This window comes from Malaya genurostris, chromosome 2, assembly GCF_030247185.1.
Source record: "Malaya genurostris strain Urasoe2022 chromosome 2, Malgen_1.1, whole genome shotgun sequence".
Classification (NCBI taxonomy): domain Eukaryota; kingdom Metazoa; phylum Arthropoda; class Insecta; order Diptera; family Culicidae; genus Malaya; species Malaya genurostris.
Window position 1 is genome coordinate 258,018,524 of NC_080571.1, and position 21,733 is coordinate 258,040,256.

Here is a 21,733-nt window from a genome sequence, read left to right on the forward strand (position 1 = left end):
GTAGCAAATTCTTTAACTGGTTTTAAAATGACTATTTTCCCTCAAAAACTTGTTAATTTACAAATTTCTGTGGATTGTTTTCTAAAAAACTTCTTCATTTTAAAAATGACACTAATCGCGTCCATGTGTTGTTTTTAACAACTAGCTTGAACCGAAAATATTGAAAATATAAAATCCTGTTTTAATTTAATTTTTTACACGGATAATAATCTATTCCCAGAACCATGATTAAAAATCATGAAATCATGAATCATGTCTATCATGAATAATAAGTCAGTATTTCGTGATCAAAACGATTGATGTCATGAACAATAACACATCGTTCAAGAAAATTTTCATGATATCAATTATTTTGCTCATGAAATTTCATAAGAAGACATGGTTCATGATTTCATGATTAAAAAATCATGGTACCGGCAATAGATTTTTACCCGTGTATACTAACTTCTCACCATGGCGTCATCTTTCATTCATCGATGCTGTTGCTTCGGTTTTCGTTGTTGGAAGCAACTGTGAGGGAATTTTTCGTTTCACATTCGTATTTATTATTTTTCCTATTGTTTGTATCATTGTTAACAGACGTTTATGCTGTACATTGATTGAACTCGATGACTTAATAAGTTTTCCATTGTTCTCGAATGGAGTCGGAGTAGTAGTAGTCGGAGTAGTAGTAGTTCCGTTGTCCTTGGATGTAGCTATCTTCTTGTCCAGTTTTTCGTAAGGCTTCCCTTAGTGAATGAGCTCCTGGCAATATTGGCATGCGACCAGTTGATTGTTGTAGGCGAACAGTGATTTACATCGGTACATAGATTACATAAGAAGGAATGGTCTATTTAAGCGAGTGCGTAATACTTGATGCCGGAAAAAAATCTTTTAGACTTATGTTGTAGTTGTCAGCTGATCATTTAACTATCTCGCACTCACAGGAGAATTGAACGTAAATTGTCCTATTGCTTTTGTTTAAGGGGCGGGTAGGGTCTAACACTTTTGAAAAATCATTTATTATTTTCTTTATATTCTCTTATAGTAAGACATTTTAAGAATATTCTGTGAAATTTTCAAGCCTATTGCAACAAAACTCTGGAAGTTATGGACCTTTATCTATGGCTATCTCATTCTGCGAAGAAGCAAGTGCTCGGCGCACAGACAATAGATTTCTACTTCGATTGACTTCAAAACATGACAAAACATTCTTTAAACAACTGCACCAATTTTTTTCAAACTTGGCACACGCTTTCTACATATAAAAAACCAGACCCCAACGTTTTCCTTCTCGTTGTTTGTTACTTTGGGAAGGCTTTACAGCTACAAAATGGCAAATTTTTTTGTGCTAAATCGTAATTTTCACTTTGAACAACCATACAAAATTTTAAAAAATTTTTAATTAATCAAACAGAAACGTTCTGATTAGTCTGCGCTGAGATACAGTGGACACCGCCCCCCTTAATTGAATTTCATGCTGCTTTTTTAGTTTGACATGGTTTTGCTTCTTAAGTAAAACTGCAATTTTTGACCCGAATGTCGTATTTTCCACCGTTTGAAGTTAATAACGATTATTCTGCGATTCAGCGAGGTTATCGATGCCTTTTCAGTTTTGCAATGTCTGAGTGGAAACATAAATTAGAAAAGTCATATAAATGAAAAACTCACAGAAAAGATGACAGAAAAAGATGCGCTCAGAGGCTGAACTCGAACCTGCGTTCTTATCCACAAATTCACAAAAGCAATTCTTATAAGCAAAATACTTTTAATTTTTTACCATTCCAATTTTACCAATGCTAAGAAACAAATTTCTAGAACCCAAATTCAACCCTGCAAGCCTACACATCCTTTACAGCGAACCTATGCTCGTTGATCGTGAGGTATGCGAAAAGTAGTGGTGCAACGTTTTGTCGTTGAAAAAAAAACTAAATAATTGTACCTTGCTATTTTACAGTCCTTTTTCTTTCGCATCCTCATTCCGTGTAGCCTTCAAAAGGCCTACCGTCATCGTTGGCGTAATTGTTCCTGCTGCAGACACCCGCACTCAGCACACCTTATCGTCTTCGAGGGCCGTAAAAGATATGCGTGCGAACATTGCCAGCATAGTCGCATACTGTTGGGTTGGGCTGAGAAGAGAATCGAAGTGAAATAGTACCACGGGGGCAATAAATAACGTAGGTGTTTGCGTTTAATAAATTCATACCTCTAATTTAACAAGTAGTTATATATTTTTAATTATATTTAATATCGCATGACCAGGTGCAGTAAACGTGTCACGGACATATTTCTTTTCGCCATACACACATACGATCCTTTCTGCGCTACTCTTTAATGTCCACCTACCGACTCTATCCGGGGTTCCGAGCGACACAACCATGAGAGGCATGGACGCACCTCGGAAGTCTCGAAACACGCACAGTTTGAAGGCCGATGGAATGTCGTGCCTGGCTATAGATTGGGATTCCACATGGGCTATTGTTGCGTGGTGGGCTAACTTTACTTTCCTACTCGTGACTTTCAACGGCTAACTCCTACAAGATTTTTCCCTGCCTCGCCCTGTTACCGTTCGTCGTCAGGTGTTTCTGGTTGTTGCACCAAACTCGTCGACATAGCGAAATTCCACAAGTTAATCAATTCCCTCCGTGTTCCTGACAGGTTGCGTGTGGGTCTGTGGGTCCGGGTCCGTGTGTATGTGTCCCGAGGCGACACGGTACCGGACTGCCGAGAATCAGTCAGAAGTCAGAGAGGCCACTCAAATCTATCAAAACGTCGCTACTTTACAACCAACGGCCAATGAAAGCCCAGAGGGTTTAGAGAATTCCAAACCGTGCACACACGTCGCGTTGTTACAACCCGAGCCTCACGATTCCGTAGCTGCCCATCGGGATAACCGGTCGCCTGCTCGGTAGGCCGTTCGACTGGCCACCACACTGAAACGCAATTAACTGCTCCAGCAGGAAATTTCAGAGATGAATGAATTTTTTCGTTCGCTGCTTCGACTCTACATACTCACACCCGCAGCGCCAAACAGTGGTAAATGAGCTGCCCCAATACGAGCAGCACCAATCCCAACATCCCGGAGGCACAACTCTGAGTGCGCAAGTAATATATGAACTTCTTTTACATCTTTTGACTGGATCGGAGCAAGCGACTCCTGCTTCCCAGTGAATGCGAACAAATGAGCCTGCTGGTTGACTCTGCAGAAGCACCCAGAAGTCGTGCTGGTAAAAGGCTATAACTATGTATTAAGCAATAATAACAGCAATAATAATAAAGATAATGATTCGAACGAATCTGTCTTATTTTTCGCCTTACACGCTGAATTTTCAACTATGAAACTCACCACTAGCAGACCGCAATGATTCATTTATCATTCTTCCGGGGGGACACGAAGTAACCAAGTACCGAGGAGAGCATTTTGTCCGACCGTCATCTTTAATTGTTTCAAATGGCTGACTATAATAGTGTCTGACACCTGTGTGACAGATGTGATTACGACCGGGGGTGAGCAAATCTCAGTAAGTGGCACTTCCCACAGTGCTGAGCTCGATCCCAACCGGGCAAGGAATGCGAGCAATCCCGGTGTATTGTCGGCTGGTCTGGTGCGAAGAGAACTAGCATCGGCCAATACATGGAGAGAGCACTATCACCCGGTCTGTCAGTGGAAAGATAATGATTTATTGCGCCACACTCGTCGGTGAAAGCATCGGCAAAAATCTGCCAGATGGATTGTATTGACTTCGCAAACAATTATACCGATGATTAATCGAATGTCAAAATGCAACGGCCGCGTTGTTCGCGATCGGTCAAATGCCGGAGGCTCTTGGCGTGTTCAATTAGAAACGCAACATTTGCTGACGTGTTTTGCAACTGTAACGGGTGCCGGCAATTTTTTTTCTTCTGTGGAGTACAATTGGTAATTTCGTCTGCGTTGTTCGAGACGACAATGGGCATGTAATCAAATAATTCCCCGTGAACTGACGCATGAGCCTTCGACGGTGGTTGTTCATATTTGGAACATTGCTCAACAATGAAAAACTTCAAATTTTAGTTAAAGAACAACTTATTGTAGTGGGTATCCGAAAGAGTGGTTCTTCTCTTTAACACCTTCCGCAACTTTTCGTTGAAATCATGCCAACAGATCTACTTTCCAAACCACAGTATTCCACTAACAGAGAACGTGAGAAAATGTTGCAACAAGTCTGCCACCCTGTTGGATGCTTCATGGACCATCTAGATTACCTTGAAATTTCCAGAAGCCATTTGAAGTGCCGGCTAGAAACAATACCTAGTCGAGCGCCATCGATTGGTACTTCGCCGACCTCGAAGGCCTTCGAGCGGACTCGAAGGTAACACAGTCAGTGATCGCATCACACCAAAAGTACTGTTACCACACAAGTGCTGTGGGTTCCCCACCGGCCCCAAAAAGCCAACACCCGACAAATTGGTGTGAAATTTAAAGTAGTTTCCTCCTGTTGGCAGACATTACCTAAGGTCTGATGATATTCGAAGAAACGCAACATGCTGACTGGTAGTGGTCAGTTCGTTGGCTTTCCCTTTTCGCGATCCAATTTTTCACCACCCGGTAGCGGCGGCTTCGATGGCGGTGCTGGATGCTTTGACGGACGAGGAAATGTTACGAACAAATCTCATCATCTTTGCCCCTATGGGGCTAATCGCCCCAGCTACGGGTTTTCACTCGTTTTCATCTCCAGGCGGAATGATTATAAGTATTATGAAACAAACGATCCTATCTAAAAGTGCAGTTCAGTACGCGCATTTTTCGGCCCATCGACGCTACCCGGCGCTCCGAATCCACCGAGTAAGCAATTACGGCGCATTCGGTCGCTTTCGTAGTAGCCAACATCTGGACCAGCACTGATTCCGAGTGATCGTTGGTGGTAACGTTCAATTTGCACTGTAAATAATTATAGGCAATTTTATTTAATTATTAAAATTATTAGTTGCTTTTTACAAGTACCAAAAAATGTTGCCATCTTCAGCATTGAGCTTCCAAATGAAAAGGTGTCGATAGATTAAATAGAAGAAAAATACAAGTCACATCATCAGTAAATTAACTAAAGTAAAAAAATCTTATTCAAAAACGATAAAATATAGCGTGTGATTTAAAGTTAAAAACCAATGTTTTTTGTTCTGTACGCTAAGCCATCACAAAAAATATTGATGAATGGAAACTCCTCGCTTTAACCCTCAATCGGTTATAGCTTGCTGGTGGAGGATAAAGATCGAATCTACCTCAATGTAGACAAAACCCTCTCGAGTTGCTTCACTAGAGTTGTGGATACGACGAAGGCCGACTGACTGCCCGGTGACACAAAGATCACGTAGTCGTGAATCTCAATAAAACCGTGCAAAATGGGAAACTTGGATTGGGGTAAAGACTTCAAGTTCATCAAGTTCGTTACCGACAGGCGGTGTGTGTATTGCACATACAGCATAACGAAACAGACCTTACCAAGGCTACATCAACGCCTTAGCCAGTACGTTTTTGCCGTTGGATTTTTTTTCTAGCATTCACAGATAGCCAATATATGTACAAAGATCTCCTGACAGCAGCCGTTTTTTGTCACATTTGACGATGATGCTCTGGCACTTGCCTGCTTGTGACTGGGTGTGCGAAACAATCGAGCGTGCACGATGTGGCATTAATGAATTTATAAATAATTAAATTTGTGGCTGGTATGCACCAAAGTAAGGACAATTGGAAAGCTGTATTTAAAATATTGATTTACCAAACAAACTGGGAGAATAACATCACGATCAATGTGATATCTAAAACACAATCATGAAAGTTGTATGCTGTAAATAGAGTTCAGTTATGGATTTCTGATCGAGATGGCAACATATGAATGTCGAGCATGACACGATAGATGAAGCGATCGCCCCTCACGAAGTCTGTCTGGGTTCGATTCCGAACTGTGGTTCAAAAGTTTTCCTGACAAGAATCAACTCAGCTGACGGGAATAAAAATCTCTTGCTAGTTCGAATTGTTTGACGAATTTCCCATTTCATTTTCAATTCGCAATTGATACCGAACCCAAACTAAGTCCATGCAGTATGAAGATTTCTGGTTTACACACTTAATTTATCTTAGTAATTATCACACGATTTGACGAACTGTTAACAGATCCGAAAATTACCATTATGTCTGCTAAAAGAAACTTTTGTTTATAGAAGTATCTAACAGTGCCATATCACACCGTCAGTTTTTACCGATAATTTAGTTGAACCGAGAATTCAACAGCTGAGATCGGTAATCCAATTTATGTGCGTATTGTTGTGAGTATTGTTTAAATGAAATTGCTGAATTCCGACTTTTGAACGGAGCCTCGGAGACCCAAAGGGTTATGTACCATTTGACTCAGATCGACAAAATCGGAAAATGTATGTGTGTGTGTGTGTATGTGAGTGCACTTTTCAAAGATTTTTTAACGTCTAATTTTCTCGGAGATAGCTGATCCGATTTCAATAATCTTAGGTTTGTTTGAAAGCTACTATTGGACTATTGATCGAGTTCGAAGCGCAAATTGTTATCACTTCTGGCTCAGAAGATATAATGGTATAAGTGACGTAACCGACAAAACGCGTAGTTTTTTACCGCTCAATTTTCTCAGGGATGGCTTAGCCAATTTTAACAAGTCTAGGCTCATTTGAAAGCTACTATTAAATTGTAAATCAAGTTCAAAAATCAAATAGCTGCGATTGCTGGTGCCAAAGATACAAAGGTATAAGTGACGTAACCGACAAAACACGTTGTATTTTTACCGCTCAGACGATTTTTAAAAGTCTAGATTCGTTTGAAAGCTACTTTTTAATTTTAGATGAAATTCAAAAATCAAATACTTTTCACTTCTGGTTCTGAGGATATAATAGTATAAGTAACGTAACCGACTAATCGCACATTTTTCATCGGCTGAACTTTCTTGAAGATGACTTAACGATTTTCGATAAACTTGTTTTTTTTTTATTATTTAAAAGACATTTTTATTCTGGCCTATTTGCGTACAAGCTTTACGTAGCCAATTGAGCCGATTTTTTAAACAAAAAATTTTTTGTATTCGATCTCGTTGTCACCCTTTTTCTAGGGGGAGAGGAGCTTCCATTTCCCTCCTGCGAGGATTAAGGGCCCTTTGTTCGTGGCTCATCTCGTCATTCATTGACGCATCGCTGGTATTGTTTATTTCTGTCTCCTTTTCGTTTTCCTTGTTATTCGCAGTCTTGATCTCGTTGCTAGTTACTGTAGAAGCGCCTTGTTGTACATTGGTTGCAGTTGCTGGTTGGTTAGATGGTGAAGGCGTTTTTGAAACAGGAGCAATGCATTCACTAGTTTCCGTTGTTGAGCGGTTGTTCTTATTTTTGTTTGTTTTGTTTGTTTTCGCAGTTTCAGTAAAAGGTTTGCCGTAGTGTGCAGGTTGTTCACAAAACTTACATGTAACCAGTTGATTTTCATACGTAATCAGCGGTTTACACGGATGTATTCCATCTTGACCACAAACGATGTAAGATGGAATTGCTTTAGGTACGTAGTTGCATACGTACCACTCTCACGCCATTCCGGATACCGGGGAAAAATTCCGCCATACTTCCCTTTCGATGGAAAGAACTTCACCGTACTGCGGCATGTTTTCCCGAACGAACCCATCGCTGGTCTGCGGGGGAAGGTCATGCACGCGTACTTCTATTGCATTGTCCACCATGTACACAGGGATTTTATATTTAACATTGTCATGATAAACACCATGCAGCTCGTTGTTAACCGAAGCGAATTCAATTGCATCTCTTTCACGTTTGAACATAATGTACACACAGTTAAACGCCTTGTTGAATTGAATTTCACTTACATTATTAGCGTCTAGATGCATTTAAGTAAGATTTCAATTTCATTTGCTGCTGGTCTAACTTTGCAGCGCTTGAAATCTATACAAATTGAATTTGGTCTTGTAGGCTAAGTTTCAGGCTTTGTTAAATCGTATTTGCTCATTTCGTGCACTCTATTATTCACTACACTGTATTGTCTTTGTTTCTGTTGTCTCAACCGTAAACGATTTGCGACTGTGTCGGATGAGATACGAGCACCAAATCTTTCGATAAACTTATTTGAAAGCTAACAATGTCAATCAAATTTGTGAGGGTTATGGCGAACATTTCCTGTTCGAGAGATGTAATGTAATATGTGAAGTAACCGACAAATCCCAGTGTTTTTCAATACAACAAAATTGGTTGGAGACACAACAACCGATTTTAAAAGACTTAGACTTGTTTAAAATCTTACAAATTTTTTAATTAGACTATATAAATGGCGAGAAAAAACATTACCACACCACTGAGTGGATTGAGAAGGAGTTTTTTTAACTCATGTTAACAAGTACATAATGATTATAAGAAGCAGTCATTATTATAAAACAGTGTTGTTCACGTTCATCTCGTTCAACACGTCATTGAACCTTTTACAGCTTCTAAACGAGCCCAAGTTTCTGCAAATTGATTGATTTTTTTCTGAGAAAACCAGTGTGTTATTTATGCGAGTATGTATTCAGAATTCCGAATAATAATTGTGTTGATGAGGTGTACCATGGTGTAACCAAGCGGACACACAAATCTCACATGAATCTGAGATCAGATACAGAGTGTATATTATTTGACAGTAGCTAATCGATTAACATCGATCAACAGAGACAGATCCAAGAATGATTAGCTCTATTCATTTTTCTTCAGGTGATTTCCTTTAATTTGCTCTGCTATAGAACAACGTTGCCAGGTGCTCTATATACACTGGAACCTCAATTTACGCGCAGAGCTGGGGAGCGTACATCAAATTTCAATTAAATAAAACATCGCGTTATTTCAAATTTTTAGCGTAAAAAAAGTTTTTCAAATTTCGTTTAGTTTTAGTGTGAATAACATGAACAATCTTACTACGTCCGATGCTTTAGCGCCTGAAGACCTTCTGAGTATGTTCTGAGACTACGGAAATGCTTAAGAAATGTTCCAAGATCCAACTACTTGGATTATTGTCCTGACTACACTGTGTCACAGCAAGAACTACAACGGCTAATACATTCTTTGTTCGTGATTCATACTTTTAGAACTACACATTGCTTACTTGTGTATTTATAGCTGTTCCAGGTAGGTATCCAGTCGTCCAAGAACTTCGGTGAAAACAGGTCTTAAGATCTATACGAGCATTCAGCAGTCTATGTGTAGTTTTTCAATGATGCTCATAGTCGTAGGGCTACATACTGCTCACTTGTGTATTTGGATCTTTTCTCGTCTTAAGATCTATACGAGCATTCAGCATATATAAATATTGTTACACTGGTAGATATTAAGGCCTGAACTCCAGATAGTTTTTGGATGGCCTAGAGCAATCACAATTGTCCTATTGATCGCATCTGGCGTCACGAATATAGACCGAGAACGATAAGATCGTTAATGCACTTTGTTACACTGAAGGCCTTAACTCCAAGAAGTTTTCTGATGGAACATCAGTTACGTTGGTAGACCTTAAGGCCTTTTCCGAGGAGGCTTTGGGTGAGCAAGTTCTTATGTTAATTTTCTGTAAATAGTACTACGAGTACATACCGCACTCAATAGTCATTTTAATGTGATTATATACAATACTTGTTTTCCATCGCGTTATTTCAAATAAAACGCGAAAAAAATGTCACGTAAATTAAATTCGCGTAAATTAAGTTCGCGTAAATTTATGTTTTGGTGTAGTAATACAGAAAAGTAGTCTTAAATTATTAATTTTTCATTCCGAAAAATACCTAACGGTGATACCAAACACATAGGGTTGGAGATTGAAGGTGTTTCAGTGGGTATTCTACACTCTGTGCGTTAATGCATTTCACCACATAAAAAAATTTCGAATACTAATTTCCTATACAGATTAATACCGCTTTCTGATTCCTTTGTTGGGTTGAATTGTTTTGAACATGACGTGAAGCTGGTTGTGCTACTTTTTTTTTGCTCACATAACGGGGATTTTCATCACTAAACATTTAATTTTTTATAGCAAATATTGCACAGATAGATTTTTATGACAAATACAGCTAATTGCAAACATAAAACACATCCTTGATATGGACAATAAAAATTCACCTTATTACACGCTTGAGCTGTATCAATCAAACCGAATCAATAATTGTACTTTTACAGAACACCAGAAAACGCCACTAATAATGGTTTTTTTATTGTTTCTTTCCAGGTATGCAACTTTCTATACAGTAGTATGTAAGTAACTATTGTTAGTACATAGAAAATGACGAAAATAGGCTTATCTCTTATATTTTTGATAGTATGCAATTTTTCACTCGTTTTCATGAATAAATCTATGGTATCTGGGGTAACGGTACCCCTATTCATCTCAGCTCCAGTTGTCATCTCCTATACGAAAACCATTAGTTAGAGTGAGATTTATTTTCTCTGTTCGATAGATTGACTTGAAAGTGAGTGCGCTTCGAGTTTTTGCGTTGCTATTACAGCAGTATTGAACACTATTTTATTTGCAGCATTGTTTCTCAAAGCCGAAGCTAAGATATCATATCCGATTTTATCAACAATTCGTTGAATGAAAGTTGAGTAATCCGCAAAATAATTTGGCGAGTACTAATAATATGACTATTGGTATATTATCCCTAGATGATTGTGTGCAGTTTGTTGCAGTCATTCATTTTACCTAAGCTTTAACCATTAGGTCTTTCGCCGAGAACTTTTTTTTTTCAATGCTTACGTGATCTGTTATTTAAACATCATACATAACTTACGCAATGATTGTCATAAAACGAACGATCACATGAAATACATCAAAATCAAACTAAAATGTCATCAACTACCACGTTATGTTCTTAAGTATCAATGATTTCTTGAGTTACAGAAAGATTAAATGAATTTAGTTTAAAACCAACTGTAGCTCATCAACAAATTCCGATTAAGTAACCTGCTGTTTCGTAATCCAATCACCAAAGTCATACGTATACAATGTAGTTAGGAAAAAATCAAAGGATCTCTGGCATATTATTGTGATTCAAGCTCAACACAAACCCGCTCATCAGTCGATCCAAAGAAGACAGATTGTTCTCCAAATTTGGTTATGTCATGAATCGTTCGTATGATGTTTTTTGCCCCCCAGAGAACGTATCACTCAAGAACGTGATGCCATTCACGAGGAATGAAGATGTTCCCTACTGCGTTTAGTGTCAATCGCGATAGCTGTATGTTCACTGCATACCAGCCCCATTCGACTGTTGTTACTGCTGTTGAGACCTGAGTGTAACCACCCGGATACACCCAAACCTCCGTTTACGAACACTTTTTATACGTAACCTCTTTTTACGTACCTCTTTTTACGAACCAAATCCAAATAACGTAAACTTTTTTTACGAACCAAATCCCAAATAACGTAAACTTTTTTTACGAACCTACTTCGTAAAAAGAGGTTTTGTCATTCATCGAAAGCGATTTCCGACTCCATGGAAACTACTACAATATAGGTATTTTTGGAACGGGTTTAAAGAGTAGATTCTGGAAAATGATGTTTGAGGTATTTTGGAAATCCAAGATGGCGACTTCCGGTTGATTGATATTCCTTGAAAACCCATACAATATGGGTATATTCGGAACGGAATTGATGAGTAGATGTCAGAAAACGATGTTTGAGGTAGTTTTGAAATTCAAGATGGCGACTTCTGGTTTGTTGATATTCTTTGAAAACCTATATAATATGGGTATTTCCGGAACGGGGTTAATGAGTATGATGTTTGAGGTGGTTCTGAAATCCAAGATGTCGACTTCCGGTTTATCGATATTCCTTGAAAACCCTTGCAATATGGGTATTTTCGGAACGGAATTGATGAGAAGATGTCGGAAAATTATGCTTGAAGTGGTTCTTAAATCCAAGATGGCGACTTCCGGTGTGTTGATATTCCTTGAAAACCCATACAATATGGATATTTTCGGAACGGGGTTAATGAGTAGATGTCGGAAAATTATGTTTGAAGTGGTTCCGAAATCCAAGATGGCGACTTCCGGTTTGTTGATATTCCTTGAAAACACATACAATATAAGAATTTTCGGAACGGAATTGATGTCAGAAAACGATGTTTGAGGTAGTTTTGAAATTCAAGATGGCGACTTCCGGTTTCTTGATATTCTTTGAAAACCTATATAATATGGGTATTTCCGGAACAAGGTTAATGAGTAGATGTCGGAAAATGATGTTTGAGGTGGTTCTGAAATCCAATATGGCGACTTCCGGTTTATCGATATTCCTTGAAAACCCTTGCAATATGGGTATTTTCGGAACGGAATTGATGAGTAGATGTCGGAAAATTATGTTTGAAGTGGTTCTCAAATCCAAGATGACGACTTCCGGTGTGTTGATATTACTTGAAAACCCATACAATATGGATATTTTCGGAACGGAATTGATGAGTAGATGTCAGAAAACGATGTTTGAGGTAGTTTTGAATTTCAAGATGGCGACTTTCGGTTTGTTAATATTCCTCGAAAACCCTTACAATATGGGTTTTTCGGAACGGGGTTAATGAGTAGATGTCCGGAAATGATGTTTGAGGTGGTTCTGAAATCCAATATGGCGACTTCCGATTTGTTGATATTCCTTGACACCCCATACAATATAGGTATTTTTGGAACGAAATTGATGAGTAGATGTCAGAAAATAATGTTTGAGGTAGTTTTGAAATTCAAGATGGCGACTTCTGGTTTGTTGATATTCCTTGAAAACCCATACAATATGGGTATCTTCGGAACGGTATAGTGTTTTAAAGGAATAAAGAGTTAAAGGAAAATGGCAAAAACTTTCAAAAGATAATAATCAACCGGAAGTCACTGTTTTGCATTTCAAGACCACCTCAAATATAATTTTCCGACGTCTACTTTTAAATCTCTTTCCGAAAGTACCCATATTGTAAGGGTTTTCAAGGAATATCAAGAAACCGGAAGTTGCCATCTTGGAACTAAGAACCACCTCAAACATTGTTTTTTGACATCTACTCATCAATCCCGTTCTGAAAATACCCATTATGTAAGGGTTTTCAAGGAATATCAAGAAACCGGAAGTAGCCATCTTGGATTTCAGAACCACTTCAAACATCATTTTCCGACATCTACTCATTAACCCCGTTCCTAAAAAACCCATATTGTAAGGATTTTCAAGGAATATTAGCAAATCGGAAGTCGCCATCTTGAATTTCAAAACTACCTCAAACATCGTTTTCTGACATCTACTCATCAATTCCGTTCCGAAAATACCTATATTGTATGGGTTTTTAAGGAATATCAACAAACCGGAAGTCGCCATCTTGAATTCAGAACCACTTCAAACATAATTTTCCGACATCTACTCATTAACCCCGTTTCGAAAATACCCATATTGTAAGGGTTTTCAAGGAATATTAGCAAATCGGAAGTCGCCATCTTGAATTTCAAAACTACCTCAAACATCGTTTTCTGACATCTACTCATCAATTCCGTTCCGAAAATATCCATATTGTATGGGTTTTCAAGAAATATCAACACACCGGAAGTCGCCATCTTGGATTTGAGAACCACTTCAAACATAATTTTTCGACATCTACTCATCAATTCCGTTCAGAAAATACCCATATTGCAAGGGTTTTCAAGGAATATCAACACACCGGAAGTCGCCATCTTGGATTTAAGAACCACTTCAAACATCATTTTCCGACATCTTCTCATCAATTCCGTTCCGAAAATACCTATATTGTATGGGTTTTTAAGGAATATCAACAAACCGGAAGTCGCCATCTTGAATTTTAAAACTACCTCAAACATCGTTTTCTGACATCTACTCATCAATTCCGTTCCGAAAATATCCATATTGTAAGGGTTTTCAAGGAATATCAAGAAACCGGAAGTCGCCATCTTGGATTTCAGAACCACTTCAAACATCGTTTTCCGACATCTACTCATCAATTCCGTTCCGAAGATACCCATATTGTTAGGGGTTTTAGGCAATCTCAATAAACCGGAAGCCGCCATCTTGGATTTTGAAACGAACCCAAAAAACATTTTCTTGCACTTACTCTTCACATCCGTTCCGAAAATGAACATATGATGCGCGGTTTCCACAATAATCACACAAAACTTTTTTTACGAAGTAAATTCCAAATAACGTAAACTTTTTTTACGAACCAAATCCCAAATAACGTAAACTTTTTTTACGAACCAAATCTCAAATAACGTAAACTTTTTTTACGAACCAAATCCCAAATAACGTAAACTTTTTTTACGAACTACCTCTTTTTACGAACCCCCGTTTAGTTCGTAAATGGAGGTTTCGGTGTACCTTGATCGGTTCTCGCTGCTTCGCATCGTTTGACTACCTTATTTGCAGTAGCGATTTCAGAGGCGGAACACTTCTCACTCGCTTATAATGCAGTCATAACACATACACACAAAATACATACAATGAGACAGCAACTTGTCCACTAAAATAAGGTGAGTATTTTCTTCACAATCAACTGGCGAAGGCTGACGGATGACGAAGATGTAACCAGATGCTCAATGCTGAAAAAAGCACAACCAGCACCTGAAGGGTGTCTATTTGTTTTCTATAAATATCCTGTCTTGCTTGTAGCGAGTCCAGCTGATGAACTAAAAGTGCTAATACAGGTTGATACCACATTGACAAATCTGTCGATGCTTAAGCTGCAGACTTAGTTGGAGTGCTTACGCTGTCTTAGGTTTGTATACCGAAGAGGAAGGTGGCTAATTGTATAAGCGAAAGCTTTCTTATCCATTATCGACGGACACAGTAAGCATGTGGCTGAAGACAATTGAACATCCATTAGTCCGCGTACCATATGCTAACTTCCAGAGTAGTTGGCTGACACCAAAACCTACTCTGGTACGATGAATTCGCAGCAAATTCAAAATGGCAACGGTTAGCGAATCTCCCAGAGGTGTGGCCGGCAGTCGAATAGCAATTCAGCATTCACTTGAAAAATGATAACGACTTATCAAATTGTAAACATACCGCCGGCGATTAACCTCTGAATCTTTCATTCGTGCTTCATGTTTCTTGCTTGTCTATCGCTGAAATGGCGGCGCGTGTTTACTTTTGTAGCGGGCAGTAGATCTCCGATGCCTTTGTTCGGGAAAAAACCGACCCATGCCAGGACACACCAGGCTAATCTCCGAAGTCACATTAAAAACGGAGGCATGCGGCGCTAAGGTGTAACCCGAGTACTCAATCAATGTAATTACCATATCTTTTATAATCGCACCTCGTTCTGCACTAGGTGGCGGTGGTGTTGGCGGTCTAAATTAGCACACGGGGTACACAGCTTCCAATAAAGCCCCCTTGCCTTATACACCAATCCCACCCACTGGTACTAATGCCAAACGCAAGGCGGTCCTACTGTACAGCAGAGATTTGCAGGCAAAGAGGAAGAACCGTCAGCATGCAATTTTCGCTAGCTAATCATCGCGTTATTCCCGCTACCGAAGCGGCTCACAGGGCGGCCCTAATGCCAGGTTATGAGCCTCCGCTCGTTCCACAGAGAAATGAAGCCGCTAAAGCAAGTACAGTGATTCAGAAGATATATTTATCAATTTTTTCGCGATACACGATGCCACACTTTGCGGCGTTTGTACTGCTTCGCAATCCACTTGCTCGCAAAAATTTCGCAGAAACTCACTTCCCTCTATACTCTAACTTGCGCGGCTCCGCCAATGATTGTAAATTAATTCACATCAAATAACCGATAATTGTTTACCTTTTTCCGAAGCGACGACGCGTTAAACAGGTGTCAAAATTTTGTGACATCGAAATTTATTGCTGTTATTGTTCGCACACAGGCCCTTCAAGTTGCGAGATAGAGTTGATTGTCTTATGTGTTACGATCGTTTACGATTTGATTTATTGCGGTTTTAGTTCTGTGGGAAAAAATCGGAATCAGATTGTGACACGGTGGCGAAAAAGTAAAATTGCCTACCTCGCAACACAGCTAACGCTGCCAATAGTACCGCTAGGTGCCCTGGAAGTAGCCTTCGCAGGCACCATCATCGTTAACCTGCTTCGTGTTACCATCTGCACACACGAAAGTTTTCAGTTCCGTTTACATGCCATCTCCCGACGGTGCAGATACGTTTGACCGAAAAATAACGCCTTGCGACTGCAAACAATTCAACCGCCGGGGCACTCGCCGGTAGGATCTCTGAGCAGTAAACCGCTTGGGAAGAAGTGGCAGGGATAATTACCCTTCCGTTTTATTTGATGACTGTGGCAAACAACGGCGCATACCGACCAATGGCAACCGCGGCCGCTCAGCGCAGAACCATGCCAACGCAATAATTAATGCCGCTCAAAAGGTCACCTGTCTTGGGTTCATGGTGTGTTGTACATATATGCACTCCCGAAGATAGTAGGGCAGCTGAAAAATAGAAGCATTAATCATTCTTTCTGATTTCTTAGCTGAAAAGCATAGACACAAAGGACTCGCCCCGCCAGGTATAGAAAATACCTTGGCACGGTCGAATAGCTAAACAACGGTCAGTAACCATCGAAGATATACTACCGTTTTCTTAATTCGCAATTAACTTATAAAAGCGCACTTGCTTTGAGTAAAATGAAGCTGCTGCTACCACCGACTGAAATCTTCGTGGGGATAAATTCCACTTTTCATAATTTTGCTAGGCTAAGCACAGCCAGACTTATGACTATCAACAATTAATCAAATTAATACGTAATTATTCACTGACGAACCAACCCGAACACAAACCCAACGCTCGCTGTTGTTATCCGTGCTCAATTCTATCGCCATCTGCTGGTCTCTAGCAAATATCTATTGTTTGCTCGTACCGTCGAACACTCCCCCCACAAAACACATACTAACATCGGAAACGGTCCGTTACGCGATTGGAAGTCCCGCCTCCTAGCGGTCTAATCAATCGCATTCGGAACACCCGACAAATGATCGGGCGGCGATGCGAGAGAAAATTATCGACTCAAAGGCTGATTAATTTGACTACGAGACAGCAACACCATCGGCGGTAGCTTCCCGGTAAACTAAGAAGCTGACTATGGTTTAGACGTTTTATTGCAGCGTTAATTTGTGTCGGGCCTTTTAAAACTGTTTGGCCATCACAGAGAGATGATGATTGACCTTAAAACGACGATTTTGGTTCTCACGATTTGTCAAAAGAAAAACAACAGGTTCCCAGGCCTTTACAGGTAAAAATTATATGAGTCTCCGTTAATCGATCAAAACTACCTGTTCAATTGTGCAGTTTCAGTTGCCAAAACCGAAGCTCGTTGGCACCTACCGAGAAGTGAGTACAGTTTTCCTTGTTTCATACCGACGGTCCCCGATTCAACGATTCGCGAAACATGAAAGCAGGTGGCGGTGGCTGCACAGGAAAAACATAACATGTAAACACATCGTCATCCGATAGTAGCAGCTAATTATTAAAAGAACATTCCTCGCCGTCGAGCTCGCGGTTGTAACTGAAGGGAAACTTGATCGTCGCTCCCACTCCCACGTCTAGTAAGTTAGTTCCTCAGCCGGCGAAAAAGCCAATCAACTTGTCAATAAATTAACAACACGTCGCAGCCACCACATGGGAGCTTCATCGTCACACTCTCCAGCATAACAATGGGCTCGAATTGAATTTATGGTTATCGAATAAAACATTCTGCCTAAAATACGGAACTAAAAATACTGGAAAAATGTTCAGTTCTGGCGATGAAAATATTTCATTTGTTTTTTAAATTTTACGTGTTTTTGTGTGAATTATAAAATAAGTTTGTTTTTGATGGATGTAAAACGTAGCAACAAAATTGACAAGAAACTGTATTGCAGCTCAATAATGTCAACGTCTCACTTCAGTAAGTGACACCGATTCAGCATTTATCTGGTCACAATTAAAATATCACGCGAAAAACCATTGCTAAAACGGAGACAAGCAGAAAAGAATAACGCATAACTTATTGCAAAACGTACTTTTTGATCTAATGATTCTCGGTTCAACTATGAGTCGTCACCGTTTTTTTCTCTTTTTCATTGTAGTTTAAGCCATGTAATGTTCAAATCGCTCGCAAATTTCTTTCGTACATCGTGAAAGGCTTTTCTTACACCTGATTCAATGGAATTTCTTTCAAATTTACAAATTTACAATTTTTAATTTTTTAAATGTAATCTAGATTTTTTTTTTTGTTTCAATTATAGAGGCTTTAACATCTTAGGTCATTCGCCTCTTCGGACCAGAAAATTTTTCTGACCCTATGTGCGGGGTTGGGAATCGAACCCAGGCGGGCTGCGTGAAAGGCATCGACTATCCCATCACGCTACACCCGTCCCCAAATCTAGATTTCACGGACATGGTAGGCATGACCTGAAAGCACGGCTTCTGAGGTGCATTTATCCAATCAAAATTTCATTAGCTTCTTCGACAGTGTCTCATTGTATTATGGATAGAAAATACATAATACAAAATTTGGGTATGACACACGGGTATGGAATTTGAATTACCGACACAGACAAAAATATTACATATTAATAAAAGACTGTATCAAATGAATAGTCCCGGGTTGGCGGTTCAATGCATTCAATACAAACCAGTTGTCGTATGTTCGAGCCCCGACCTGGAAGGATTCGTAGTGTCAGTAGAATCGTAGCACCAGCCATGCAAGGATTCTATACACTCTGAATCGGCTGAGAAGTCTGTTGAAACAGAAGCTCAAATTCCACTACAGGAATGTAATACCAAAGCTTAGCTTGAATGAAATGAACATTATTTGAATACAAAAAGTCGGGTGAGTAATATAGGAGACACAACTAGATGGCATACATACGAAAAAAAAACTGACACGTTTCTTTCACACTTCTGAATATCGAAAAAAAAAGTTTGTGCAACCTTCAATTATTTACCTCCAGAATTGTAACGGTTCTCCTATACTAAAGTGTGAATTTCATTAATACTGACGCTAGAACTTCAATGAAAAAAAAACAATCAAATAATTCTTTGGGATCGATTTTTGACTTCAAAGATAAGGTATATAATACTTTTCTATATTTATTAACGAACATGAATGTAAATATAATCAAATATGCAAAGGTTAACCTAGATCACTTGAAAACCCAAATATGAAATAAAGATTAATTTAACTGAACTGATATTGATTATATGAATATTATAATAAACTTATCACTTTCTCAAAGGGTAAATTTTGAATAGTAAAGTAAATCGTATTCACGACAAGAAATTCGAAAATTTTCTAATTAGAATCTATCAGACCGCAAACCTTCACTAATCTGCTTATATTCACCTCCGATTTGCTTATTACAACAGATAAGCTATTCTAATAGTTCTAAAGATTACACTTGGGTGCCATTAGAAGGGCTGATTTTGTATAATGTTCCCCATCGTTGTCCACTTTTCGTAATATTTTTCTTCAGTGCAAACGACCAGCAGCAGGATTATGCAATCGCTTTTGTTTGAAGCCAAACTGGCTTCAGCTTTGAAGCGAAACTGCTTGGTTGATTCCAATGTGAACCATTTTTGGCTAAGAGCTTTCTTTTTACATGATTTCGTTTGTAACCTTTTCACAAATGGGCGATCCCAACGGCCACAAAAATAACATCATATAGAATTTTGAAGTCAATTTTCTCAGATTTGCATATTTTAGTGAAAGAAACTATCACAATTCTGTACGGGATTCATTTCTGGTATTCAAAAGGGCCAAATTGTGGAATTCCCTACAATATTAAACACTGTTCGCAGCATTTTTCTACAACGTGAAACAGTCAAATGCTGACTTTATTCGCACTAGTTTGGTGCGAATTGATGGTTTTTCTCCGATTTGCCAATAAGCAATATTTATAGTTCTTTAGATAACATTTGGAGTCATTAGAAGGGCTGATTTTGCATAATGTTCTCCGTCGTTGTCCATTTTTCGTTGTGTTTTGTTCCAACGAAAACGACAAAAGTAGTTTCAAAACGAGTCTAAATTAAATTTGAAAAGGGGGAAAAATATTAAGTTTACGTTTCGTCTTTGCCTCAGCTGTGCGTAGCAGGTAATGTTGAACTGCTAGCGCGACCTGACGGCTCAACATGAACCGCTAGGCAGACGTAAAGTTAATACTATTTGTGAAACACTTTTTGCTTTTACACCGTAGTATAATGTCTAAACTGACGCACAGACGAATCAAAGACGAAACGTAAACTTTAATGAAAATGGGTATGTGCACCTTGCATAAATTTGGGGGTAACAAATATTTTTCCCCCTTCAAAATTACCACAATCTGTACGGCTAGTAAAAAGTTTTGCAAATAGCATTGACTTTACGTCGGCCTAGAGGTTTATGTTGAACCGTCCGGTCGTGCTAGCAGTTCAACATAAACTGCTACGCACTGATGAGTCAAAGACGAAACGTAACTTTTAATGAGCCTAAGTTTGTTAAAATCAGTTCCGTCATCTCTGAGAAAATTGAGCGGTAAAAAACAACGCGTTTTGTCGGTTACATCACCTATACCATTTTATATCTATAGAAAAAGGCAAAATTCAAAAATGTTCGAATTCATTGAAATACGATCAATGTTTTGAAAATTAAAGAATAAATAAAATAGCACCGGTGAAACAAACGAAAAAGTATTCCTCTGGAGCTAAACTCCAAGCTACAAACATTCTGGAACCCCGTTCGAACTACTTTTTTTTCGAAAAACCCTGAAATGTGAAATATTAAAAATTCAACTCGTAGTATCGACATTCCGCACTCGCACATTATCTACAACCCATATTATTGTAATATTATAGTGTCTTTTGTGTGGCCTCGAATCGCTAGCAACATTTACAAATGTACACATTCATCAATCCATATCTCTACATCAAATTTCAAGTTTTATTTCCGCTATTTCACGAGATGATCGGTTTTTGTACTTGTTGTGCATCGTTAATAAAACACGAAACATGTATGACGGCTTGTAATTTCACCGAAAGTAACTTCGCCTGAAGCCATTTCATCGAAGGGATCCCTTTCGCCGAACTTATCATTTTGCAGAAAATATTGTATGCAATAGGAAAGAGAAATTCATTCTCTAAAAGCTCAAAAGAACCAGGCCATATAGAAGAATATGTAAATAGATGTTCTTTTTAAAAGCATGGTAGCTCTCACTTCGTTCCAAAACTAGCTGAACTTAACAATTGTTGTAAGAGATCATTAAAAAAATTGACTGCCCCAACGGTCCCTTATAGATGATACAGGACGAGACGTCCGTAAGCCACGAGTGTTCCCGATGACCCGTAGTGGCCCTTCACAGAAATCACACCTATCTGGGATGCCAGCGAAATCGACCATTTGGCGAAAAGGCTTCATATAGCATTGTTCTAACTATGTTTTTATTCATTTTCTAAAAATTGTAAGAATTGATCTTTCAAACCGATTCTCCAAAGAAAAATAATCTCGTGAGTTTGCTCTTCGGAACCACCTAATATTTTCCACAAAAACTGTCCACAAAAAAATACTAGAAACTCAAGTAACGCTCTCCAACCAAAGGCACGTGAAACCGAAGAGTCAGGAGACAATAATGTGAATTTGCATTTATTCACCCCTTCCTCCCACCTAAGGGGCTTTCATAAACTGCAAAATCCTAACCTGTGCCCACCAGAGAATCCAAGACCTCACCTTGAACCGCCAAACAAACCTTGTCTCTGTACACCGTCAGCGCCACAGCTGTGTGCAGCG

At 39.0% G+C, this 21,733-nt stretch overlaps 1 protein-coding gene across 1 annotated transcript in view; it reads left to right on the forward strand.

The window, feature by feature from the left end:
* The first annotated feature begins 5,358 nt into the window (after nt 1-5,358).
* The window catches only part of LOC131429195 (zinc finger protein 853), a 43,810-nt gene continuing 27,435 nt past the window's right edge, over nt 5,359-21,733 (forward strand). Inside the window, exons 1-2 of the mRNA XM_058593246.1 lie at nt 5,359-5,417; nt 10,165-10,239. Of these exons, the coding sequence (XP_058449229.1) occupies nt 5,359-5,417; nt 10,165-10,239 (134 nt within the window). The remainder of the gene's footprint in view (nt 5,418-10,164; nt 10,240-21,733) is intronic.